The sequence below is a fragment of the Triturus cristatus genome, chromosome 3_2 (assembly GCF_964204655.1).
Source record: "Triturus cristatus chromosome 3_2, aTriCri1.1, whole genome shotgun sequence".
Taxonomy (NCBI): Eukaryota; Metazoa; Chordata; class Amphibia; order Caudata; family Salamandridae; genus Triturus; species Triturus cristatus.
The window spans coordinates 903,811,302-903,838,561 of record NC_140584.1 but is presented as its reverse complement, the minus strand read 5'-3'; the positions used below and the strand labels follow the sequence as shown (position 1 = coordinate 903,838,561).

Genomic DNA, 27,260 nt, shown 5'->3' with positions numbered 1-27,260 from the left:
GAGTTTATTGGAGCTTAGCATACAGCCTGCCAATGACCAACTGGCAAGCATGGAACATAATGAGTCATTACTAAGACTGGTCTATGATGGTGACATCACAGAACGAAAGTAGTCACAACACAAGGTAAACCCTAGGCACTCTATGAGAAGACTCTTTGAGATCCCACCAAAACCATCACCACTTTCCCCCTTTCTGCAAGTTCACCCAAGCTATGGTATGCAAGGACTGTGACAACTTTAAGAGAGTTCTCAGGGGCCACGAACTGCAGGACAACCATTATCTTGTTGGCTCCCTTGCCTCTGCTGTCAAGCAGTGGTTGCTCCAAATGCAGTTTTTTGGAATGGTCCTCTGTTCAGTGGATCTGCGGAGCTCCACTTTCAATTGGATGTAAATGAGCCCCAGTGGGCTTCTCTTCCATGTGGAATATGACTGCAGATAGTGTGGTATTTAACTCTGGATAGTTTCTGCTCGTGTGGCCGGGCAAATCACAAGATAAATAGTCATATGCTGACTTGTGCTTGGCATCCTTGCCCATGTCTGGGCTCTGGCCCTCCAGAGAAGACCTATTCCCCTTGAGATTCTTTTCTTGCTGGAAGTCGTGGGAATTGCCTCATCCCCTTTTATCAGCTTTCTGGTCATGCTGCTAGGGACTGTTCTCCTGTTGGGTTAGAGCTATGCGGCTTCAACCCCTTGTTTGCCCTGTTCACCAACCACTAAAACAGCAGGTAACCTGAAATGTATTTCTATCACCTCAGAAGACCTGACTGTGAGGACCAGTTGAGAGTTGGGGAGCTGGCTAGATTGTGCTGGAGCCTCCAACCTGAGTTTCTGATCCATACACATATTTTTTGTGTTCTAATATCTTTATTAGTTTTGAGAGAAGAAATATAAACAATTACAATACCATAATAAGCAATACAACCAAAATGAGAGTTACACAATAAATAAATAGATAAATAAGCATTCCTCAGTATAGATCTAATGTCATATATATCACTGACATATCAATTAATATGGTGGAAAAAGCAATAAAGAAGCAATACGAGAGAATCAGTTGTATCACTTGTATAAATCAATCAGCAAGATAAAGAGAGAAAGGAAGAAAAAAGAGAGAAGAAAGTATGGAGGAAGAGAAAGAGAAGCAAAAATAAAGCAAACAAGAGAGAGAGAGAGAGAGAGATCAAGACCCCTGCTACAATAGGGAGGGTAAGTTAAGGAGAAGACACAAAGGGGTATTGCGCCACCAGGCCTTGTAAGGCTAAGTTCATATATCTATCAAGAGATCTCCAGACCCCACTAGAAGCAAAGGGTGTATAGTGTTTCTCCTCCACAGAAGTATGAGCCCCTCGGAGAAAAGATACCCAAGCCCACCATGTATGATAGGATATGGACCCAAAGGATTTCCATTCTGTTAATATAATCTTGACCGCAATTGACAGCAACAAGTCTAGCAATTGCATATCAAGAGGATCCAAAGGCAATGGCGATGTTGTAGCCCATGGGCCCAAAAAAATTTCTGATCCATACACATATTGAGGGTCTCAAGTCACTACACAGGAAAAATATTCAGCACTCTGGCATAATTGCTGAGATCACAGATGGAAATTGACAGGAGCCTTCGAGAAGCATAGGAAAGGACAGCACCGGTCTTCTGAGACATGCTGGAGATTCTCCGTCCCTTGGATTTTTCAAGAGGTCCACCCACTGTCTCTCAAGAGAAGCTTGTGTTTGTTTTTACTAAATCTTTAGACTGAGTCTGAAATGCCGTCCTACAGTCCAATCTTTATGTAATTAATGTGCCAAGGACCCAGTCCTCTAAAATGAGAGCTTGTGTTCACCACCAACAAAGACTGGCTCAAATTTAGAACTGGCCACCATTAATGACCAGAGCTGCACTTGCAACAACAGGGCTTATACTGCATGGGCTCTTTCTGGCCAAATAAATTCATGGTTTATCTAAACTGGAACAGTGATTCTGTAGAAAAAAAATATTTTAAGGATATATAAATAGAGCACATATTAATATTGACAGTACATATAAAAGGAGTTTCATAACTTACCTCTAATATTCAGGGACCACTCTGTGTCCAAATGAGGTTTGGTTGTCATATGTTTCACACCAGTGCGTTCTTGAGCCTAAAATGAAATGTGCTCAGTTGTGTACTTGAAAATAAACAAATATTCAGTACCCATTAACCTTTCAAGACGAGTTGTTTATTACCAATTTGTATGCATAATCAAATGGTCTGCTAATGCAAATCTACCTTGCCTACTCTGCCACTTCCTATCACCAGTCCTTACTAATATTGGGTGAGCTGTCGTATTAGACAAGCACCTTCTAGTTTAGTAAATTCAGCTATCAAGTCTGATATCTGCCTTCTGGCAAATTGTCTTCTTTCAGGGCTGCGGGCTATTAAGAGATAAAGGGCCTGATGTACAACCATTTGTATTAGCGAATCGCAAATTGCGAACAATTGCGAGTCGCAATTTGCGAGTCACTTATGCAAATGTACAACAGTGTCTGAGACACTGTTAGCGATTCCTAATGGGTTCGCAAATTGCATGCCTCATGCATATTCATGAGGCACTAGCAATTTACGACCCCATTAGGAATCGCTGGCCCTCCCAGGTATGGTGGCCTGCTGAGATCAGCAGACCTCCATGCCTGGGACTGCTTTTCAATAAAGCAGTTTTTTTTTTTAAATGCAGCCGTTTTCCTTAAAGTGGTCTACTGCCTGCCCTAAAAAAATATTTTCACATGTATTCCCAAAGGGGAAGGGGTCCCCAAGGGACCCCTTCCTGTTTGAGAATGCTTTACCACCTACTTGAAGTTGGTGGTAAATTACGACTGTTTTGCAACCACAATTGCGGTCGCAAAACAGTCATGCATAGGGCTCATGCTCGCTATTAGGAAGGGATGCCCTTGAAACGCCCCTTCCTAATAGCGAGTCGCAAATCCTAATTAGCGAGTCGCTAACAAATTGCGACTCGCTAATTAGGGTTTGTACATGGCCCTTAGGTGTTTTTGCATGCGCAAACGGGTTGCAAACCCGTTTACGCGTTCAAAAATATGTCGTACATTTGGCCCAATGTCCCTTTATTTTGCCCCCCTCCAACCTCCTACTTTGTTGTGGCTGAACATGCCTCTCCATCAGTCATCAACAGAGGGTTGCCCTGTTTATTGTAATTTTCTTCATTCAAAGCTAGGGGAAACATCTGCATGTTTTCACTTTGTGATCTACCTGATGGAATTCTTTCAATGAGACTTACCTGATGGAATGCGAGTGCAGGTATCCCCCATTCTTACTTGATGGTTGGGTTCTGCCTTTAGGAAAGATGTTTATGTCACTCCCTTCTTCCCCCCTCATCCCTCCCACTGGTGGATTCCGTAGATAAGAGTGCCTGATGACGCTGTGCGGGCAGTAGGAAGAGGAATCTGGAAGAGTAGTGGTGTTACTCAGTACTGAAGACTGTGTCCCTTTTCCAGGTCTTTAGAGCTAGATGGGTACAGTGTTGGCATAGTGTCACACTGAAATTCCTTCTGAAAAGTGAGGCTGGAGAGCTAGCTGAGAGGTCACAGTAGGAAAATGATAGGTTGCTAAGTTATCAGAATTTACCTGTTCTTTGGTGGTCATATATGATCTTGTTGGGTTGAGAATGAGTGGTAGATCCAGCAAAACTCGAGTTATTCAACCTCGTAAAATGACACTTCTCACATTCTTCACCCCATACAACCCCTTCAACTTGATCTCCAGACTACTTGGACCCAAAAAGGGTTTAACATAAAATTGTCAATTTTATCACCACTACCTCCATCAAACACACCCACACCACAATTCTTGGATAATTCAACCTCCCCCGTAATCGAGCATCCAGAAAACAGCTTGAGCATCAACCGTGGTGTAGCAATACGAGTTGGAGGGGGCGGTCTGGCCCAGGCGGCACTTTTTTGGTGGTGGCTGCGATCACAAGGTAATTTTTCTTTTGTTCTTATTGTATTCTCTCTCATCGTCATCCGTCTGTCGCCAGCACCCCCGCTCTTACCTGCACTGGGCTGCAAACTCAGGGATCACCCCAGGTGGCAAAAGCTCTAGCTGCGCCACTGGGCATCAAGCAACATATCACTCTACTACCTATAGTATAGTTTGAGTTAGCAGTACCAGAGCCTTTTGCCTTCTGATGGACTCCGTAGAACAGTGACGTAAGTGTTAGAGAATAATGAAGTAAATGCAGGTTTAGAATGTTGAGTTTGCGGTTAAATGCAGACGAATAAAGACGCGTAATACCAAGCTCCCTGTATGGTGTAGTCATTGACAGGTGCTCAGGCTGGGGAGGAAGCTACACTACCTACTCCAAAGGCAACCACTTTAGCACCAGGGCACATGGCAGCACTGATACTACCCTTATTATCAATGATGGCTTACTGATCACTGACAGGAATAACCCCTGCTTCCTCAACCTCTCTGCATTCATTGACACAGACAACCCCATGCACTGATCCACATACTGAGAAAATGCATCAACTTCCCTGACAACGTACTGCAGTAGCTGACCTTCTACCTCACTAACAACCACCAGGGTATGCCATGATTCCCCAAAAAAACCTTCTCTAGCGGAGTACCCCGTAGATTCTTACTGGCCTCTATCATTTTCAATTTCTTCATGTAACTTACTGGGTCCATTCTCACCAACATTTGAATCACAATTGATCAATACGATCAATTGATCAATACGGCTTTGGCACGCAGATCTACCTGGAAATCCTTATGGCACATGGCATTCAGGGAATCAATACAGGCCGCTATCTAATTTAGAAATGGCTTTCCAACACTTAATCAAAACTCAACTAGACAGGAATCTTTTTTTGCCAACAGCAACAATTACGAATTCAAGTCTTGTTTTCCAAAATTAACCTGGATGTCTTCACCTCTTAGCTAATAAACAAAGCAAAATAAGTTGGATTCACCCTCAATGCTGGATTCTCTTTCACAGAATACATTGCCAAGACAATAAACAGAGTATGGTATCAACTGTCCCTTCTGAAGAAAGTGAAACCTTTCCTACCTGAATCCAAATTCAGAATATGCGTCCAAGACTTTGCCCTCTCACATCTGAACAGAAGCAACACCCAGCTATATGGTCTCCATGGCACTACATTGGCTCACCTGACATCCTAGATTCTCCAGCGCAACCCATATAAAATCTGGTGGTCTGAGCATATCGTACTACAAACAGAATAAAATCCCTTCTAGTGGACTTTTTTCAAGACCAAATGCATGACCTACACTGCCACCAGAAATGGAACCCCCACAAACAGAATGAGAAAGGTAAACATAAGAAGCATAAGAAGCAAGAACATTATCAGAATAGAAACAAAAAAGCAATGTGGATGAAAAAAGAAGGCAAACTTTCCAACCCTTATTTATTTTTGAACAAATCTGAAAACTCACCTTTACAGAGAACACAACACCACTACGAAACAAGAAGCACCACAAACAAATATTGTGACTCATTGTAAATAATCCTGAATAGTATCTCAGAGTTCAAGCCTGTATCCCTCTGCCATCTAGCTAGGTCTGCAGTATATTAGACTCCTGCCTTGCTGGGCTGCCCTCCTCCCTGCTGTTGCCCTGTCTGGGAAAGAAGGACTGGACCAGCATCACTCTTGAACCAAGAGTGACTCCAATGGCTTGCTGGCTTGCTTCCTGATCCGAAGCCTCAGAGACATAAAAGACTTCCAACTCTTCTGGACTGCACCTGGACCATCACCATCTGTGAGAGCCACGCCAGTCCTGAACTCTTGGAAGTGAGGTCTAAGGTGCTTGCTTCAATGAAGCTGAATTTGGGAAGAGGATATAGCCTTATGACTAGAGCGGTTGACTTCAAAGCTGGGTAACCGGGTTCGAGTTCCGGCAAGGACACTCAACATCCTGTGATTCTGGGCAAATCACTTAATCTCCCCATGCCTAACAAAAAATGAATGTGTAACTTTGTAACGTAACTGGTGCTCATGTAAAGCGCTCTGATACCTGATATCTTCGGGTCAAGTTTGCGCTATATAAAACTCTTTAAAAAAAATAATAATGAAACCCTTGCATACTCTCAGGAACTGGCGCAATAGTGCAGTTGCATGGATTGGAACTGGTCATCACCCCTGTTGCATGACCAGAATCGACGCATCACCTCTGCTATGTGAATCGACCAGACACACTGCCTTTGAAACCAGCACTGTGAGACTCTGTACTTGAGGTCTTCACAACTCTTTTTATGACAGCCTCGATGATGAGTACTCTGCATCAAAGTTTCTGCACTCACCAGAGGCAACGCATCACCGCTGTTGCACAGACCAGGACCAGCACATAATTGTCTTGGCGAGGAGCGACACCAAAGCATTGCTTCGGGTGCTAACCGCATCTTCTTCAAAGTCGATGGAGCATGGATCAAGATACTTTTATTCACTGTGCCTGACTGGGAAACTGTATCCAGCCCACACTCCATCGCGGTTGGCCTGAACGTTTGACTTTGTCCTGCCCGGCACTTCAAGATGTCCCCAAAAATCACTTATTGCTTCTGAGTGCTATTTTACAGTTTATCCTTTGAAAATTCATATCTTAAGTTCTACTTATTCGATTTTTGGTCTTGTTTTAGTTATTAAATTGATTTCTATTTTTCTAAACTGCTCCGAGTTCTTTTTGTGTGGTGTTGTCAATGTTTTACTGTTTAAGTGTTACACTAATGCTTTACATATTGCCTCTTTAAGCCTGACTGCTCTGTGCAAAGCTACCAGAGGGTGAGCAAAGTGTAATGTCTTACACTTAACCTAACTAGGATTGTGGTTGCTGCCTGACTTGAGTTCATACCCTAGTCAACCAACAACCCAATTTCTAACACATACTAATGTAATTTGTAACGAGAATGCAGAGAGCGTTACCAGCCTATCAGCTGTTATAGGCATGTATGCTGTGTGCTCCATGCATCGCTGGGTGAAACGTAGTTAAATGCTGCACTCAGCACATACTCAGATACGCCTGCTGTGCAAACCACGCTGCCATTTTTTAATTCACAGTCGTGGAGGGGAGCTTCACAAGTTTTATCTAATGTAGGCTGAAAAAGGCAGAAGTCGAGTACAAAATGGAAAGCAGGATGTCAAACTTTGACTTCTTCTCTTTTTAAAACAAAGTTCTTTTAAAGCTACTTTTAAAATCTTTTTACCTGTGTATCTCTTTGTGGGGGCAGAGCTGTGTTCAATGCTCTGGGGCTCATAGGGGGCACATACACTTCCGCATTCGGAGCGCCGGGTCAGCAGTCTAGTTGCTGGGCCCAGGTGTCATTCTCTTCCGCTATAAAGGCGTGTGATGACGCGACCGACCAGCGGCCCAGGGACTAGACCCCCTAATCAGAAGTACCATTACTCCAACACCCAGCTCAAACTGTTTAATAGATCCCTCTGAACTTCTTAGATCCACTCCATCTCTCCGGAAAACTTTCCTGAACGATGCTCACACTGCCGGCACAAATTTATTTCCAACAGCTCAGGGCCGACCACTCTCCTTGAGCAATTCAGAATTCTTCTATTAAACTGTAGATCCCTCCCCAAACACACCACAGAGATCAGGATGCTCCTTAAAGATTTTGACCCAGATGTGCTGTTCCCACGGAAACCTTGCTTAATGCCTGTTCCGAACCTGATATCGTACAAGCACTACCTCAAGGCTTTGTGATGCAAGGGTAGATCGTACAACAGGCAGAGGGGGTGGGGTTGCCATAATCCATAAGGATCAATTCACCTGCCGTCTGCTTGGGAACCCAGTTGCAGATTGTGAGAATGCCCACTTTAACCTAGCATTTACGCCACTTCTATCTTTCCCAGGCATCCTCATCTATCGTCCCCCGGGAGCGATAGGATCCTTTAAACAATCATTACTGGAGGCAGTAGCCAATCTGGCAAGCTCAGCGTCTAATTTTGACGACACACAAGCAACTAATGCAATTGAGCTGACAAGAGACCTTTCAGCTCTCCATCTGCCCCAAAAAAACGTACGGCCCATTCACGTGAAAGGTCATCTTCTGGACCCGGTGTTCTCCAGTTTAGAGGACCTTAAAGCGTCAGATCCTACCCCTCTCCCATGGTCAGACCATTTTCTGGTTGCCCTTTCATGGTCCCCTCAGATCACCAAACTCGCTACCCAATCCACATGGACCCTAGGCTGCCCCTGGTCCAAGCTCCCCTTAGAGAAGTGGATTCAAGAACTAGAAAGAACTAAACCCAGACCTAACCCTTGCCCAGCTATAGCCAATGAAGAATTCTCTAACTGGATAGAGGAATCACTCAACTCAGTCCTCGCAAAGACCAGGATAAAAAAGACCGGCGGGTCTCATAACTCACCTTGGTTCTTCCCCGTTCTGCGTGCATTAAAACAGCAATTCAAGATTAAAGAAAGGCAGTGGAGGAAAAAAATTCCTTCCCTCAAAAAAATTAGAATACAGAGCAGCAATCCTGTCTTATAAGGCAGAAACAAAAAAGGCCCAGGCCTCCTATTATGAGGGCAAGATTCTATCAGCCTCCAACTCGTCCAGAGAAACTTTTACTATTATTAAAAAATTATTGAAAACGCCCGCTCCACGTATTGCACCGGACCCCTCCGGCCAACGGTGCAACAAACTGGCAAACTTTTTTAACACTAAGGTACAACTAATCCTGGAATCCCTGCCACCGAGGGATGAAGAAATGGAAACCCAGATCAATCCGGACCCACGAACCCCCGAACACACTCTAGTGACCTCCCCCCCACTGCCCCAGAAAACTCTGTTTACCTTGTTGTCCTCCGTCAAGAGCGGATCACCAAGGGATCCAGCGCCACCTAATTTCTTGAAACAAGCAGTAGCCACATTTGCTCCCAACATAACGGACCTGATTAATGCATCACTAGTTACAGGAATGGTCCCCACTAACTGGAAAAGGGCCATTGTCAAAGCTCTACTTAAGAAACCTAACCTAGACCCAACTGATCTGGGCAATTATCGCCCTATATCTCTTCTGCCGGGAATAGGTAAAGTGGCAGAGAAGTATGTCAATCATATCCTTTCGGGATTCCTCGAAACCCACAATCTGCTCCACCCCTCCCAAACAGGGTTTTGACCTCGTCAGAGCACCAAAACGGCCCTGCTAGCAGTGGTCGAGGAAAGCCGAAAAATCCATGATTCAGGAGGCTCCACAGCCATTATTCTCCTTGACCTAAGCGCAACATTTGACACGGTGAACCATAAGACCCTAATACACCGTCTGAGGAATATAGGAGTTACAGGCACCGTACTCCAATGGCTGCACTCCTTTCTGGAGGGAAGAAACTTTCAGGTTTTTGAGGAAAACATTTTATCAGAACCCACTCCCTTGACAAGCGGGGTCCCTCAGGGCTCCTCGCTTAGTCCAATCCCTTTCAATGTATATATGGCCCCTCTAGCTGGCAGCCATTGTAACCCCCTCAGGAATCTGCATAGTGACCTATGCCGATGATACGCAATTGGTGGTTGCACTCAACCAAGCGAACAATAAAATCAACAGTCTCCATACCTGCCTAGAAGACATCTCGAATTGGATGGACTCGTCACTTAATGGTGGAAAAACGGAGATCATGTTACTGGGCAATCCCCTCAACTTCAACCCCAGTTTCATGTGGCCAACCGGCAGGGGTCCACCTCCAGCCCCCAAGACTGAGTTTAAGAGCCTGGGCATTTGGCTGGGCCAGGACCTGAACTTCAGGACACACGCCAGGAAAACAGCAGTGACCTGCTTTGGCCTGCTCAGAATGGCCCGAAAAATCTTCCCTCTTCTCCCCCCTCTAGCAAAAAAGTTACTGATACAATCCCTTATACTCTCTAGGCTGGACTACGGGAATACTCTATACCTTGGCTCCCCCTCCTCAGTAATTTCTAATCTTCAGTCAGTACAAAATAGCGCAGCCAGACTTCAGACAGGATTATCCAATAGACAATCAGCCAAACCGGCAATACGCTCCATCCACTGGCTCCCAGTGCAGGAACGCATCAGATTCAAGGCCCTGTGCATTGCTTATAAAACAATGCAAGGCAGAGGTCCCCCCATTAATTCAGCCATGATCCGCCCCTATAAAGCAAATAGGAAACTTCGGTCAGATGAACTGCGATTGGCTGAGGTCCCCAGAATAAAGAAGGCCAGAAGCGGCGAACGGCTTTTTTCCTGTAATGCCGCCAAACTTTGGAACTTCTTTCCACCTCACCTTCGTACTATTCCCAATCATCAGACCTTCTGTAAACAACTCAAGACTTTTCTGTTTCCTTAGCTTTTCGCCCCCTTCCATGTTGGTTCTTAGCGCTGGGACGCTCCCGGGTAGCCATGCGCTTTATAAATGTCTTTTCATTCATTCATTCATTCATTCATTCATTCATTCATTCATTCATTCATTCATGTCTGACACCGTGAGTTCCAGGAGGAAGAGGTGGAGAAGCCATAGAATCTGCCCTTTCCAAGACAGTGGTGAATCTTGAAACCTATCTGAGATCCCAAATACAGGATTGAAGAACTGCATTTCTTGTGATGTCAGAGCAATTGTAAATATTTAATAAAGCGGCATCTACAAATGATGGATGCAATGTAAAGCATTTGTTTACTTTCTCAATGCATTCATTGTCATTTTCATGCTATTAATGGCCTTGGTTGTTGATCCTGTGTAGCTGGAGACTCTACTGGATTTCTTCTGGATTCTTCTTTCTGGGTTCTTCCACCTACCTGCTATCAGCGGGAGCTTGGTGCCTTGCTTTTAATGTCCGTGAAGTCCTCCTCTACATTGAACAACTACAAGATTGCTAAGGAGTTTAGTTTTTACCTCTTGTAGTTTTTCAACCTATTCGAGAACCTCTTAAAGAGACACTTGCAACTGTTCACAAGTGCCATTAAGGTCAGGACAGCAATGCGAATACTGGCAGGAGTTGTCCTTTCTTCTGGCAATCAAGAAGGCAATTCAGCAGACCTCACTGACCAGTCCTTGACACCTGCAGGAAAACTACTACCTTTGAAACAACCAGTTGGGTTTGTGAAAATATCGGTTGACCATAATATTGTGATCAAAATGTCGAGAGTGCTGAAATCTCAAGGGGCATAATACTGAAAGCAAGAATATCATATAATTTTTTTTATGTTTGTTAATGGTATCAATGTTTACATTATAAATATGTTCTTGAAACCCACAGATTCTCAAATGTTCGCTTCGCCAAAAGGGCCTCTTGGTACCCAATCCTTCTTGCCCTAGAGATCTACAAGACTCAAGTTAGGGGCGCAGCTGTATGGTGCCAAGCTATAGGGAAATTGCAATACTGGCCGGGTGAGTGTCGCTGAAACTAATTTTATTATAACCCTTATTGGTTTGGTGAGGGGCACACCTTTCGTACCATTACGTATGGGTCTGGGTATCACCCCAATTACAAAATTAGCTTCATTGAAACCATTACTATTCTGGGTCCGCACATGAGCTACTAGAGAGCCTCATCATTGCAGAGAGGGGCTTGTGGAGACTTTAAAGTTGCAATCATCAGCTAAAGTCAAATAGCTGGCCAATGTAGACAAAAGTGTGCTTTGATTTCAGGTTTGCAATTTTTGGAACGATCTTTTTTCAAAACATGCCAATGCTGCTCCAGTGGTGAAACATCGATTCCTAGCACATTTTGCTGCCCATGACGAGCGGCAAAATTCTATGGGCAGCCTTAACAGATGTGTTCTATTGTATAAATCTACCATTCAGCCAAAGGAATTTAAAAATGTCATTAATGCACAGCATGCCCATTTACTGTTTTTACAGTTTAGATATGTGACTCTTCCAATTGCAGCTTATATTGCATCATGGGATAATGCCTGGCCCGAGCACAGACTTTCTCTGCTTCTGTCGACAAATCAGAGGAGCATCTGTTGTTCTTTTTATTCTCGTGGTATGCGAAACCTAGAGGTAGGTGGATCGCTCCTCTTTGCCGCTGCCTGAGTCTGAGGGAAAGTATGTTTTTAGAATTTGGAAGGGCGATCCCTCAACAATAGTAGCGGTTGTGGCATCTAAGTTTTTGTACGTAGCTTGGTTTATTAGTCAAAAAACGGTAACCCAGTCTTAATGAACAATATGCAATGCACTTTAAATCCACTTTAAATTAAAGTAATTTTTAGCTTTTATTGTACTATCTACAAGTATGTGTGAATTCTGGAGATTGGCTAGGTTGTGTTTTTTATTGCGCATTTATTCATTATTTTATACAATGTTGGAAAGTGTATTATATTAGTTGAACTGTTTTATTAAATTTATCAAATATTAAAATACATTAATGTGAACATTTTTATAATGTTGGATAATCTTGAGCTGTGGGTTTTTTGTCGAATTGGGTGGGAGATGTTTTTATTTGAAATATATATTAAGTAATATTATCTTTTGATTTTTGTTACCTGTTGATATCTTATTAAATTAATTTAATAATGTAATAAATAATGTAATAAAACGTAATAAATCTGTTAAAACTTTGGAGTTCATTGATGTGTAATTTTATATTTATGGATGATCTGTGAATTGTATTGGAGACTTTTAGTGGGTCATTTATGATTATAAATATTGGGTACAATGATTTACATAAAAATTGGGTACGAATTGTTAAATTATTATTTTGTGATTTATTCAAGAATAAACATTTTAAAATACAGTTATGGGTTACTACTGTAGGTAATCACTTTGTACTTACTTCATGATTATTTTCTTTAAATATGTTATTTATTTAATAAAAGAATTAACATTCTACATTTCAATATATATAATTTAATATGTTAGCCTATTATAACTAAAATAAAGCCGAATTACTATTTTTAAGACATTCCTTTTTTATTAATTAAATACCTGTTATTTACCAGAAACCAGTATGTTAAGAGTTAAAACAATAAACTGTATCCCCCTCCATCACGTTAATTCAAATTGCCATCATGAATGGCCGATATTAGTAAACACTTAAATTGTTTGTGTCAATACCCTGATGAGATGCAAGTACTGACATTCTTTTAAATGGTACATGCGAACGCTAATTAATTCACACACTAATGCACTAATCTATTCTTAATATTAATGTTATGTTATATCTATCTGTATGGCACGCATATCATCCGGTAGGGTATCCTGGTGCATGCAAAGGGGAGCCTAGTGAAAGAGCCTGGAGCCTATTGGAAGAGCCAGGTTTTCAGCTCTTTGTGGAATTGGTGATGGAGCTGGCGGCTCGGATGTAGAAGGGGAGGTCGTTCCAGGCTTTCGATGATAGGTAGGAAAATGCTATGGCTCCCCAAATGTGGGGAACCAGTGAGGAAAAGGTTCAACGAGTAGAAGAGCCTGGGAGGAGTGCGGAGCTGGATGCAGCTGTTGATGTACGTGGGGCTTTGTTTGTGCAGTGCCTTGCAGAGTTGTGTGAAGAGCTTGAAGAGGGAGCATTGGTGGATTGAAGCCAATGGAGTTCCTTGAAGTGTCTGGATATGTGAGTGCAGAGTGGAAGTTTCGAGGGAGAGTCTGGCTGCTGCATTCTGTATGATTTGGAGTCTTTTGGTGAGCTCAGAGGTGATGAGGACGTACCGGGTTTTGTCATAGTCCAGTCTGGTAGTGATCAAAGCTTGTGTGAACAATCTGGTAGTGTTCAGCATGAGCCATATGACCACTCTTTTGAGGAGGTTGAGGGTGAGTAAACAGGTGGAGAGGACCATGCCGATCTGAGTGGACTTTGAGATTTGATTGTCAATCCCAATACCTAGATTCCTGTCTGAGATGGACCGCCTATGTTTTGGTCCTAGCTAAAGGGACACCAGGCCAAGGACCATTGGGAGGGGTCTTTTCCAAGTCGGACCACTTCCGTCTTTATCAGTATTGAGTTTCAGGCAGTTGGTTTTTATCCAGTTTACCACCTTCGACTTGCAGTTGATGAAGTTCCCTTGGGTTTTTGGAGTGTCTTCAGAGAGGGAGAGTATGAGCTGCCTGTCATCCACTTAGTAGCTGTAAATGATGTTGGTGAGTGGAGTCATGTAGATGTTGAAACACATAGAGCTAAGTAGGCAGCCTTGAGGGACTCCACAATTCATGTTGAAGGCAGTAGACAAATCCATGGCTAAGCTGACTGGCTGCACCCTGAGAAGGAGGAGGTTGTCCATCTGAATGCTTCTCCACAGATTCCAGTCTAGTGGAGGTGTTGGATGAGGATGGCGTGGGAGTGTGTGTTGATAGAGACAAAGGGGTCGATAAGGATGTGCCCCTATTGTACATGATCAGGTGGATGTCATAGGTGGCAGCGATAAGGGTGGAGTTTGTGCTGTTGTTTGGTCTGAATCTTGTTAGACTGGGGTTCAGGATGTGGTTGGCATTAAAGTAGTCAGGCAGTTGTTGATAAGCTTTTAAAATACTTGGCGTGGTAGGAGAGGAGCAAAATGGGTCTGTAGTTAGCTAGAGTCTTTGGGTCCATCAAGAGTTTCCTCAGAAGAGGTAGGATGGTTGCACATTTCCAGGGTTCTGAGAAGGTGACAGTGGTTAGAGAGTCGTTGATGATAGTCGTGACGGCTCTGCATATGTGGTGTAGTCCTTTGGTGAAGCTGTGGTGAGAGCATAGATCCAAGGGGCTCTCGAGTATATGGAAAGCATGTTGGTAGTATTCAGAGAAGTGATGGCTGGCTAGCAGGACAGGGCAGTTTCTGGGCTCTTACTTTCATTGGGATGGACGAAAGGGAGGGAACTCATGTCTTGTTGGTGTGCTCAGTTCTTCTAGATGGTGTTGATTTTGTTGGGTAAGTAATGGCAGAGCTGGGTGCAGAATTCTTGTAATGGGGTGATGGTCATGAACTGTCAGCACGTGACATGAATTCCTTTACTATTCCAAAAGAGCATTTTGAGTAGCATGGATCCAAGGGGACTTCTGAGTGCACAGAGCGCATGGTGTTGGCAGTATCCAGAGGGGTGGTGGCTGGCCAGCAGGAATGGTCAGTTTCCTGGATGTACCTGTCATCAGATTGGGGGAAATTAGATCTGGATGGGTGCAAAGTTGTTGTAGCTGGTGCTCATTTTGTTAGGGAAGTAGTGGGAGGGCTGGGTGCTGAGTTTCTGCAAGGGGATGACAATTGTGGAACTGGCAGCAGGGTATGTGAATTCCTTTACTGAGGTGAAATTTTATTTTGAGGAGTTAGAGCTGTTTTTAAATGGTTCTTTGAGTGCTGAATGCTTGGTGGCACTCAGTCTCTGGTGGTAGATCCAGAGGGCTGATTTGTAGGTGTCTCCTTTGTTAATGTTAGGGGTGTGTTATGGGTGTGGCGCCCGGTGTTCCAGCTGTTTGCAGGTGAGCTTGGTGAGACTGAGGTTTTCCAAGTACCAGCTTCCCTATGTCTCAGTCTGAGATAATATGGTGTTTTTAGTGGCGCCAGGGAGTGTGCGCGGGTGGTAGGTGGGCGTGTCAAGATTGAAATTCTGTGGTCCAGATATCTTTGGGGATCTTGCTCCAATTTCACCCAGAGGTCTTTGTAGGTTTAGCTCTCTAATGGTTGGGCAGGTGCAGGCTGAATAATACCAGGGAGTGGTAACTCCAGGCGGGCTTGTCCACCATGGTGTCAGAGAAGTTGGAGAAAACATGGTCAAGGACATGCCCAGCTACGTGTGTGAGGTACATCCCTTGTTGGGTGAGTCCTAATATGCTCAGGTCTTTGGAGAGGTTGGTGGTTTTGAGGTTGGTGTAATCCTCAAGGTGAGAATTGAGGTCACTGAGAAAAATGAAGAGATGGAGGCAAGCGCAAGTATGGTAATGAGGTCTGTGAGAGTGGTGTAGATATTGGCTCTTGATTCTGGCATTCGGTAGATAAGGGCGCTCACTGGGTGGTGGTGCTCAAGGTGCTGGATTTGAAGGCCATGTGTACTAGGTGTGTCAGGGCACACAGAGCGTGAGCGCACTGACAGCAGATGCGGAGATTAAACGGGACAAGAAACTACAATTCTCGTTATCCGCCTGCACTGTCAACGCACGCACTGATGTAGCATGCTGCCAGACGTGCCGTCGGTGGACCTGGATAACTGGAGATGGCGCCTTTATGAAGATGCCGATTATACTGTGAATCCCGAAGTACCAGGAAGTACGATTGGGTAAGGGTGCGATCTCGCACCAGCTTTGTTCCATGTTTTTTGGTACGGAGATTCCCAGAGCACGTTTCTCTGTTCCTCCCGTTGGGGAGATGAGTTACTCCTTACAGTCTCATGCGGGAGGAACTGTGGTTGCAGTTTGTATTAGACGAGTGATCTGGAACTATTGTCACTCTCGCTGTGAGGCAAAAGCGGGAGCGCATGATTACTACATTTTCTTTCTTGTATTGCTGTTGTTGGCTGAGGTATTAACACTGCTCTCCCACAAACTGGTATACGCTGAGGTAATCCCAAATCTGGAGATTTACTTCCCTGCATTATGGGTAATGGAGGAGAACCGCCAGTTACCTTTTAGAATCACTGAATGACTATCCAGGAACGCAACACTTGTTCTTGCATTACAGTTAACCATGGCTTCGGAGTTATCCTTTCAATTGTAGGGGAGATCAGTTGGGGGTATCCAGGATGGGAGTGAAATAGCCTGGTGGGGACAAGTACATTTCGTATGAAGGTACGAACAGTACAATAGGATTATTTTAATCAGAACTGAGGGTGTTGTTATTTGTACACAGTGTGATATGTTGATAACTGACACTGTTTTATCTTTATGATAGGAATGTGCTGATACCTTGTTTTCACCCTCACATCTCACCCGGTTTAAGGCCATCTTTGTTTTCTTTACAGGTAGAGTGAGTTTCCTCTTGTAGGGCCTTAAGTGACAGAAGAGCTGAGTTAGAACATTGACCAGACAGTAAAACTGTTTTCTCTCTTTGTCTGTTCTCAGGTCTCCCTCCCCGCTGTTCCTACCCTTTCCTTCCCTCACTTGACCATCCCACTAGTCCCAGGGGATTTATTCTATCCGGACTTGGGGCTGTCGGGAGGTGGACCATTTTAAGCTTCAACCCAATCGTGAGGATAACCTGGTGACCGTGACAGAATAATCGGCCCACGTTTACTTATCCTCCTAGTTGGGTGGAACCTGAGATGGCGACGCTTGAAGACGTCCTAGCCGAACTAGTGTTGGTGCAGTCAGAACTGGCGACTTCACGTAATGAGACCGCCATATTACGGGCAAGAGTAGAGCGCATGCAGAGGAATCCCTTCGATGCAAGCGGCTCTTCCCTTCCTCCAGCTAGTGCAGTGGTAGTGGAAGTGCCCTCACAGATCCTGTTGGCCCCTTCTGAAAGGTATTATGGGAATATGCATAAGGTACAGGTGTTCCTGACCCAAGTAATGCTTCATTTCCATTGCAAACCCAAGATGTTCTCAACAAACCAATCACAAGTAGCCTTATTGATCTCATACTTGGCAGGGGATGCAGCACAATGGGCAGTCCCTATAGTCAGACGAGAAGACCCCCTCCTCCATGACTGGGACACTTTCAAGGAGGAGTTCGAAAAGACATTTTACTGCAGAGCTGAAACTTTTTCGGCAGATAAGGAGTTACTTGAATTGAAGCAAGGATCTGTTGGTGTACCTGAACTCCTTCTGACGATTGGTGGCTGAGACGGATTGGCCAGAGTCGAAGCAAGCAGCAATATTCTATCAAGGGCTTCGGGACGATCTGAAGGATGTTATAGCGCAAGTGGATCCCCAACCAAAAACCTGTCCCACACTGATAGAACTAAACATTGCGCTTGGCTCATCGCTTGAAGCAATGCAAAGGCGACCACAGAAGAAAGGAACGAGTACCTCAGCACTTTAACCAGCCGAAGACCTCCGAGCACGGATTGACTCCTTCTGAACCCATGGAGATAGGGGTGATCCGGGCCTCTCTCACACCCAAGGAACGGGAATATCGGCGGAAACAGGGACTATGTTTATACTGTGGGAAGAAAGGGCATTACCTCCGAGAGTGCCCTGTTAAGCCCAGAAACGGTAGTCCCAAGATTGGACAAGTGGCCGCGGTGGCAGCGGACAAGTGCTTGGAAAACTGATTTGCTTGAGGCGGAAGGAAGGGGAATCCTTGAGCATTAGTGAAATCCCTTCAGTGAAGAATGATTCCAGTGACAGCCCAGAACACTTCTTCATCAACATGGATATTGTTGTGGGTCAAGAAAAGAAACATATCCAAGTCATGGTGGATTCTGGGGCCACCGGCTGCTTCATGGACGAAAAAGAAACCCTCAGATTAGGAGTGGAATTGATTCAGAAGAGAACCCCTGACGTGTGTTTGCTGTGGATGGCAAACTCTTAGAATCCGGTCCCATTCGGTTTAATACGAGGGAGGACGAGGTATGGTACAAGGACAACCACTGTGAGTTAATTACGTTTAACATCATCCAAGCTCTCAAATACGGGGTGATTTTAGGGTTACCCTGGCTCCAGATGCATGATACAACCGTTGATTGGTCTAACTTGACAGTAAAGATGGATTCCAGGTATTGCACCGCTCACTGCATATATCCCCCTCCTGTTCCGTCCAAGGATTTATCACTGCGTCATCACATCGCCACGGCTGCAGAGAAAGAAGTGGAACTGCCTGGCTGCTATCAGACGTATGCTAATGTGTTTTGTGACAGCATGGTTGAGGAATTACCTCCACACAGGATGTATGACTGCCAGATTGATCTCCTACCGGTTGCAGGGGTTCCTTGCAGCAGGATATACGCATTGACTGATCCCGAGAACCTACATCTCAGGCAGTACATAGATAAATATCTTTCTTTGGGATTCATCCGTCACTCCAGGTCACCTGCAGCTTCCCCCCTTTTTTTATACCTAAGGCCAATGGGGAGCTCCGAACGTGCATTGACTTCAGAGCGCTGAATGCTATCACAGTGAAGAACCAGTACCTTCTCCCCCTTGTATCGGTGTTGCTGGAACAAGTGAAGGGGGCTGCGATATACACGAAGCTCGACCTCCGAGGTGCCTACCATCTGGTTCAGATGCGAGAGGGGGAGGAGTGGAAGACCGCCTTCAAGACTCGTTACGGTTTTTTTAAATACCTCGTTATGCTTTTCGGCCTTTGTAAGGCTACTGCTGCCTTCCAGTTTTTCCTGAATGATGTTCTCCGGGAGTATCTGGATCGATTTGTGGTTGTCTACATCGATGACATTCTTGTCTTTTCCGCAGACACTGAAGAACATAAGGAACACATCAGGATTGTATTACAGACCTTGCAAAAGAACCACCTTTTTTTCAAGATCAGTAAATGCGAATTTCATGTCCCACCGTGGAGTTCTTGGGGGTCATGCTCACCCCTGCAGGCCAAATCATGGCTGAGAGGAAGGTAACAGCCATTACTGAGTGGCCCAGTCCAAAAAACGTACGGGATATACAATGCTTTTTGGGTTTCACCAATTTTTATAGGCGTTTTATACATAATTTTACTGCCCTGGTGGCCCTGGTCACACGTTTGTTAAGGAAGAACGTTTCCTTCCAGTGGGATGAAGAAGCTCAAACCGCCTTTGGAGCACTTAAGTCAGCCTTCTCCTCCGCTCCTATCTTGGCCCATGCTGATCCCGAACTACCATTCATTGTAGAAGTCAATGCCTCCGATGTAGCAGTAGGAGCCGTTCTATCACAAAGACATCCATCCACAGGGCAGTTACATCCTGTCGCTTTCATGTCTCGTGAGCCGAACAATGCGGAAAGAAATTGCACAATCGCTGAAAAGGAGCTAGTGGCCACCAAGGACGCCTTTTTAGAATGCAGGCATTGGATTAAAGGAGCAAAAAAACAAGTAACTGCATACACAGATCATCGCAATCTGCAGTTCATGAAATCTACCAGGCAGCTTACTCCTTGTCAGCTAAGATGGATGATGTTCTTTTCTGAATACCACTTTGTCATCACCTTTAGGCCCGGCAGAAACAATAAGAAAGCTGATGCTCTGGCCAGACAAACTACTCAATTGGAATGTACAACAAACCCCGAAAGAGCAATCATCGCATTTGACAAAGTGATCTGTGAAACACATACTAAAGACTTCCTACATAAGGAAAAGAGAGGAGCACAGACCGCCACTTGGAGAGACTGGTTCAGACATCATTCTAAATGGAGAATGCAACAAGGCGTTCCCATGAAAGGAAAGCAAGTCCTATTACCCAACTAGGAAGTGAGACGGCAAGCCTTTCACTGGTGCCATATCCTCCTGTGTGCGGGACACTGTAGTGGTTTGAAGACTATGGAAAACAGCCTAAGACAATTTTGGTGGCTCTCTCTTCGCAGAGACATCCTCCTTTGGGTAAAGGGGTGTGATGTCTGTGCTCAAATGAAGACAGATAAACTCAAATCTCAAGGCCTGTTACAACCTTTGCACACTCCGGAAAACCCATGGGAACAATGGTCGGTAAACTTTATTGTTGGGTTACCTCGGGACCAAGGGCATACAGTCATCCTGGTGGTTGTGGACTACTTGACCAAGATGGGACACTTTATTGCCTGCAAACAGCTCCCTACAGCAGGGCAGTTTGCTACCCTTCTACTAGTCAACGTGGTCAGGTAACATGGACTTCCACTTACTGTAGTGTCAGATAGGGGCACGCAATTTACAGCGCAGTTCTGGAAGGTTTGGTGTTCTAGGCTGAACATCTCTTCCGCTCTGTCCACCAGTTTTCATCTGCAAACTGATGGCCAGACGGAACGGTTGAACCAGACACTTAAACAATTCCTCGATGCTACATAGACACAAACACGGAAGCATGGGGGACTGGTTGTGGATAGCCGAGATCACTTATAACAACGCTCTTCACAGCTCTACACACCACTCACCTTTCTACAGTTCTTATGGTTTCCACCCTCGTTTTATTCTGTTTGTAGCGCCCAGTCGCACCCTTAAACTCCCCGAAGTACAACAGAGGTTAGTGCACATCAGACAAACATTGCTTGATACCACGCAACATCTCCAGCACGCTAAAGAACTGTACAAAAGGCAGGCAGATAAGCATCAGAGGCCCGCTCCGGAGTACAAGAAGGGGGACTTGGTTTGGCTCTCTACGAGAAACATAAGATGCAAGAGACATAGTTTCCTAAATCCCAAGTACATTGGCCCATACAGGGTCCTCAAACAGGTGGGGCCAGTGGCAGTGAAGTTGCGTTTGCCGGTGCACTTCCGTATACATCTGGTGTTTCATGTTTCTCTCTTGAAGCCTTCATTTTGCCCAGTTAAAAGGAGGCCTATTCCATTTTGGGTGGATCATGACCGGGAGTATGAGGTGAGGTGAACTCTAAGATCTCCCGGAACAAACTATTGTACTTGGTGTCCTGGAAGGGATATGGTTCTGAGGAGGACTCCTGGGAACTGTCCTCCTCTGTACATGCTCCCCGGCAGGTGGCGGCTTTTCATAAGAGGATCCCAGATAAGCCCTGTGCCTGTCTGTGCTCTCCGAAGTGAGGATGTACTGTCAGGGCACACAGAGCGTCAGCGCACTGACAGCGGACACGGAGATTAAACGGGACAAGAAACTACAATTCCCGTCATCCGCCTGCACTGTCAACGCACGCGCTGACATAGCACGCTGCCAGACGTGCCGTCGGCAGACCTTGATAACTGGAGATGGCGCCTTTACGAAGACGCCGATTATACTGTGGATCCCGAAGTACCAGGAAGTACGGTCGGGTAAGGGTGCGATCTCGCACCAGCTTTGTTCCTTGTTTTTTGTGTGGTATTGTGCTATGGAGACTCCCGGAGCACGTTTCTCTGTACCTCCCATTGGCGAGACGCGTTGCTCCTTATAGTCTCATGCGGGAGGAACTGTGGTTGCAGTTTGTATAAGATGAGTGAACTGGAACTATTGTCACTCTCGCTTTGAGGCAAAAGCGGGAGCGCATGATTACTACATTTTCTTTCTTGTATTGCTGTTGTTGGCTGAAGCATTAACACTGCTCTCCCACAAACTGGTATATGCTGAGGTAATCCCAAATCTGGAGATTGACTTCCCTGCATTATGGGTAATGGAGGAGAACCGCCAGTTACCTTTTGGAATCACTGAATGACTATCCAGGAACGCAACACTTGTTCTTGCATTACAGTTAACCTTAGCTTCTGTGTTATCCTTTCAATTGTAGGGGAGATCAGTTGGGGGTGTCCAGGACAGGACTGACATAGCCTGGTGGGGACAAGCACATTTCATACGAAGGTATGAACAGTACAATATGATTATCTTAATCAGAACTGAGGGTGTGGTTATTTGTCCACAGCGTGATATGTTTATAACTGACACTGTTTTATCTTTATGATAGGAATGTGCTGATACCTTGTGTTCACCCTTACATCTTGCCCAGTTTAAGGCCATCTTTGTTTTCTTTACAGGTAGAGTGAGATTCCCTCTTGTAAGGCCTTAAGTGACATAAGAGCCGAGTTAGAACAGTGACCTGACAGTAACACTGTTTTCTCTCTGTCAGTCCTCAGGTCTCCCTCCCTGCTGTTCCTACCCTTTCCTTCCCTCACTTGACCATCCCACTAGTCTGAGGGGATTTATTCTATCCGGACTTGGGGCTGTCGAGAGGTGGACCCCTTTAAGCTTCAACCTGATCCTGAGGATAACCTGGTGACCGTGACAAGGCAGTAGCTGTGTCGCTGAAATAATGGAGGAGCCGAGTGTATCTATGTAGATGATAGCAAATCCTCCTCTTGCTAGTTTTGTCCAGTCTTGTGATCCTGTGGTCTTGGAGGCACTGAGATGAGTAAGGTGATTGTCTATTTTGATGCTTTCATCAAATCCTCATTTTAACGTTCCCATTCTTTAATATTTCCATACATATTACTTATAAATTGCCTGTATAAATTGTCTTTATTAACCCCCTCGTAATGTTTTCAATAGTGATACTAGTATACAACACTTTAACTGAAACAGACAGAGGTTACCTGCATAAATGTTGAACAACCGATAATTTTATTAAGCCCTTATAAACCTCATGGTCAAATATAGCCCGAAGGGTAAAATATGTGTCTGCCACCAAAAAGATGCAGAGTTGAAGAAAACTAATCAACAAATAATATAACTCCCATCATTTCTAGAGTACAGTCATTTTCCCTAATGCATGAACAATGTTTCATTAAACATGAAAAGAATACTGGAAAATGTATTAGTCACATGACATTTCATCATTAGAATAATGCATTGCACTTTGGATTCAGTGAGAAGTGTATAAAACATTTGTTAATTATGTTGTTTCCCGTATCCTACTATCCATATAATTTGAGTGTTCTTTTAAAATTGACAGTACTGACAGCCAGCATGAGATCTGCATTATTTTTGTCATGAAGCATCTCCTTTATCCAACTCACCCATCCTACATATCATGGTCATAATGTTGTATTATTTGAATCCTCAAGTGTTTCCCAGGTTTATGATCAAATGTGTTGCCAAAACCAGTGCCCAGATCAATGCTCACATGTATTATAGCTATGACCGGCTTCTGTACTTCCTTAGCCTACATCAAATCACTTTCTAGATATATAACAAGTGTTTTCATTGAGTTTCTGACCCTGACCCAAGTAGCCTTGCCAATGGATGTCAATTAGAGGTGTAAAAGGGCAGGAGCGCGTACCTCTGGCTAGTCTTGCACCACCACTGCTCTTGCTCCCCTTAATTTCAGGGTCCATGAAGAAGGCTATAATAACAAAGGAGAGTGCTCTCCGAGACCTTTTTAGACATGGCATAAAGACAGCTTTAGCTATCTTGCCAGCCTCATGTACTTAAAAAAATATTTTAAATAAATATTGAACAGACATAACACTGGCTAGACTGGCACCAGTGTAGTTATAATGAGGTCTGACTTTCCTTGGGAAAGGCATTTTGTATTTCCTTAATAATTTTGCCACTGTTCCATGAATCTGCACAAAACTTTCCCCAAAAATGTTTACTCACTTTGACTACTTTAGGGATTTTTTTTTGCTGATACACCAAGTGGGGGCTAAGTAAAATGTGGGGTCCTAAAACATAGATTTCCCATTCTAATTCATATAAGAAACTTTGCTCTCCAATACAGAAAAGATGGCTGAACAGAATTACACCAAATTTGTCAGAAAGTTGGAACTTTACTCAGAAAGTGTGCTTTTGGTATAACTATATTCAGTAGTTTTGTTTAAAGATGTGCTCAGTGGGGTCATGAAGGGGTTAATCTTCTGGTAAAATTTGTAATATTTGGAATGGTATCTCCCACTGGACTCCTGTGGAACTGAAAATTAAAAAACTACTTGAATCACATTGGCTGAGGGAGCCTTTCCTCCCCACAGCCAATGGGTACTGTGGTACCGGGAAGCTACCTCAATCCCACACAATTGGATTGACCAGCTGCAACCTCTCAAGAACATGGTGTGGTGGCCATGACAGGACTTAGGGACTATGTCCCTGTGTCCTGAAATATTTTTCGAAAAAGTCATAATAGGGCAGGGTATGGACACCCTGATGCTATGGCACTTGTCAAGGGCACCTAGACGGATTGGTTAAAATTACAAAATAAATTCAGGCAGCGGGTACCACAGTACTATCAAGGGAACTAGTGCAGACCTACTGCAAGAGGCTTGCACAGTGCCTCTTTACTATGAGGTGGAAACGTACAAGACAGATAGAGCTAGAGTACAGTGTTTTCAAAACAAATAATGTAAAAGACAATGTGGGTTGGCCATGCACAGCCAGACATGGGTAGTGGGGGTTGGCTATACACAAGGAGTTGAGTGCAGTGCCTTACCAAAGTCCAGGACTTGCAGCCAATCTCTGCTGTGCAGAGTTTTTGGCCATTCATATTAGGGTTGGTGGCACATGGGGGATGGGTGTAGGGTTTGGCCAAAGGCCATGCCCTACGGCCAGCCCCGTTGCACATGACCTTTGGTAGGGAGCTGGACACAGGGGTTTAGGTGCAGAGGCATATGACCTTTAGCAGGGTTTGAGCACATGGATTTGGGTGTAGAAGCTTGGGCGCAGAAGGTACAGCCTTCTTACAGCCCTCCAGTTAGCCCCCGAATGGGACTCTGTCTGTCTAATTAAAAACCTGCTCCGCCGATCCCGAAAGAAACCAATTTTCCTCGCGCAGACCTCACGGAGGGCTGTAAGAATTGGTCCCTGAAAGCAAATATGAGCATCTAACCCACTGGAGGGAGTAATTGGTGCACGGATTAGACTGCAGGTCCCAGTATGCACCTTGAAAGGGGATTAATTAACTGGCACACCGGAGGCAAATATCATTTAAATACCGTGCATGGGACAGTGCAGTTGCACGTAACTTTGAAGTTGCTCATATTGGCCTCTGAAGAAAGGGAAAGGATTCCCTGAAACGCGTCAGGCCGGGTACATAAGGACGGAATGAGAAGCTGCCTGTCTTTCAAAATGAAGGGTTGTTACCTACCTGTGACGGAGTGCGGCCTCATATTTAGGGATAACTTGTGAAGATATATATATATACATATATATTACGTACTGGCAGTTGCCAGTATGTAGTTATAGTAAGGTCCTAGTTTTCCTAGGAAAAGCGTTTTTTTTTACTTGCTTATAACTTTGGTGCCGTTTAATGAATCTTCACGAAATTTTCCCCAAAAAGTGACCTCCTGATTCTAATTGTGCATGAAAAAAGTGGGGTAAAAAATTTATTTCCTATGTTAATTCCTATAGAATTGTTTGACACCACGACAGCCCTTCGTCCAGAAGGAGCCTCTTTTTGTGGTTTGGTGTTAATCGTTTCAGTAGTTTTTGCGATATTAAAATAAAACCAACTTTATATATCTAGCGATGTAGACACCAACCGATCTTGTGCACTCATGCATGCATAAATACAAGAGCTTTCGGTCAGTCTGCTTCATCCTTTGTTCTGTTTAACTTCCATTCACATTTTCACATTTTGCTTACAGCCACCACAGCATACAGCAAGTGGAAATGGGTCAGCCTACTTCAGCCATTGGCTGTCTTGCACTGAGAGAATCTGTTATGCATGATTACATGGGCACGTCTATCAAAAAAAGTTGATTGCAGTGCTTGGGATAAGATAATACTATATATACACTGCCAATGTTTTTTTCTTTCCATTTTTTATCCTGTTTTATTTGTCATTCATCCTTTTATGTTTAAACTGTTTTAAAGTAAAGAAGCACCTTTTTGCATCAGTAAGAACATTTTCCTGTGATATAAATTGATACTTAAAAGGGTTTCTGTACCTGTTCTAAGCACACTTGCCTGTCATCAAGTACATGTACAATCCTTTAAAAATCAGAAGGAATATTGTTGTATTTGAAATTTTTACGATAAGCCAATGCCTGACAATGATAATAGTTTAAAATTCAGGAAGATTGAGGAATTATCAATACTATGATGATTAATTGTTATTGTATTACATATATAATATTTAGACGCATTACTTGGGGTACGTTTTCTTTATTTATAAGTGTGAGTATGTATATTGTACCTGATTTGTCTAAATATCCAGATATCAAACTAATGAGGTCTATTTGAATGATGCTTATTTTAGGATTACATTTTATATGTATATACATGTTCTCTTCACTGGCACCTATGATAATAATCCAGAGGATATTGGAATTAATATTGCAGCGAAGTTCAGTGGAAATTGCTCTGGACTTTTAATATTCAAGCAGATGATTTGGGGCTTGTTTCTTCCTTAAACTATAAAGACTATGGGCCTGATTAAGATCTTCCCTGAGGGTTTACTCCTACTTGGAATTTCCTAACTTTCCTACCCTGGCTCCAAGCTGGCTGCAGGGACAATGCAGCAATGACAAACCCTTTGTGTGAAGGCAGGGCACAGCCTGTTCAGTTGCAAGTAGGGCTACGTACAGTTCTACCACTCCCATCTTGCCAGCAGCTGGCCCATTCAGGCACACCTAATCCCTCTATTGTGTGACTGTTTGGGAGGAATTCACAAAGTCTCAAATGCCAACTACACTCAGACATGTGACCCAGGAGAGGTAGCAGGCACCAAATTTCTAAGGGCAGAAAAATATCTACTTTCTAAGAGTGGCATTTTCAAAATTGTAATTTAAAATCCGACTTTAATAGTAAAGAGTATTTTTAATTACAGTTTCATCTGTATCAAACTAGGGGTGGGTGGTGAAATCCACTTCACCAGCGGAGTTCACAGAGTTTTTGGCACTCTGCGCTAAGCTTAGAGCGTGGAGTTCTTAAAAAAAACTGGCAGAGCGGAGTTTACCAGCA

At 44.1% G+C, this 27,260-nt stretch overlaps 1 protein-coding gene across 1 annotated transcript in view; it reads right to left on the bottom strand.

Annotated features, from left to right (window-relative positions):
• LOC146858424 (multidrug and toxin extrusion protein 1-like) overlaps positions 1–27,260 on the bottom strand; it is a 332,280-nt gene that overhangs the window by 11,411 nt on the left and 293,609 nt on the right. The window contains exon 17 of the mRNA XM_085646918.1: positions 2,062–2,137. Within this exon, the coding sequence (XP_085503044.1) occupies positions 2,062–2,137 (76 nt within the window). The remainder of the gene's footprint in view (positions 1–2,061; positions 2,138–27,260) is intronic.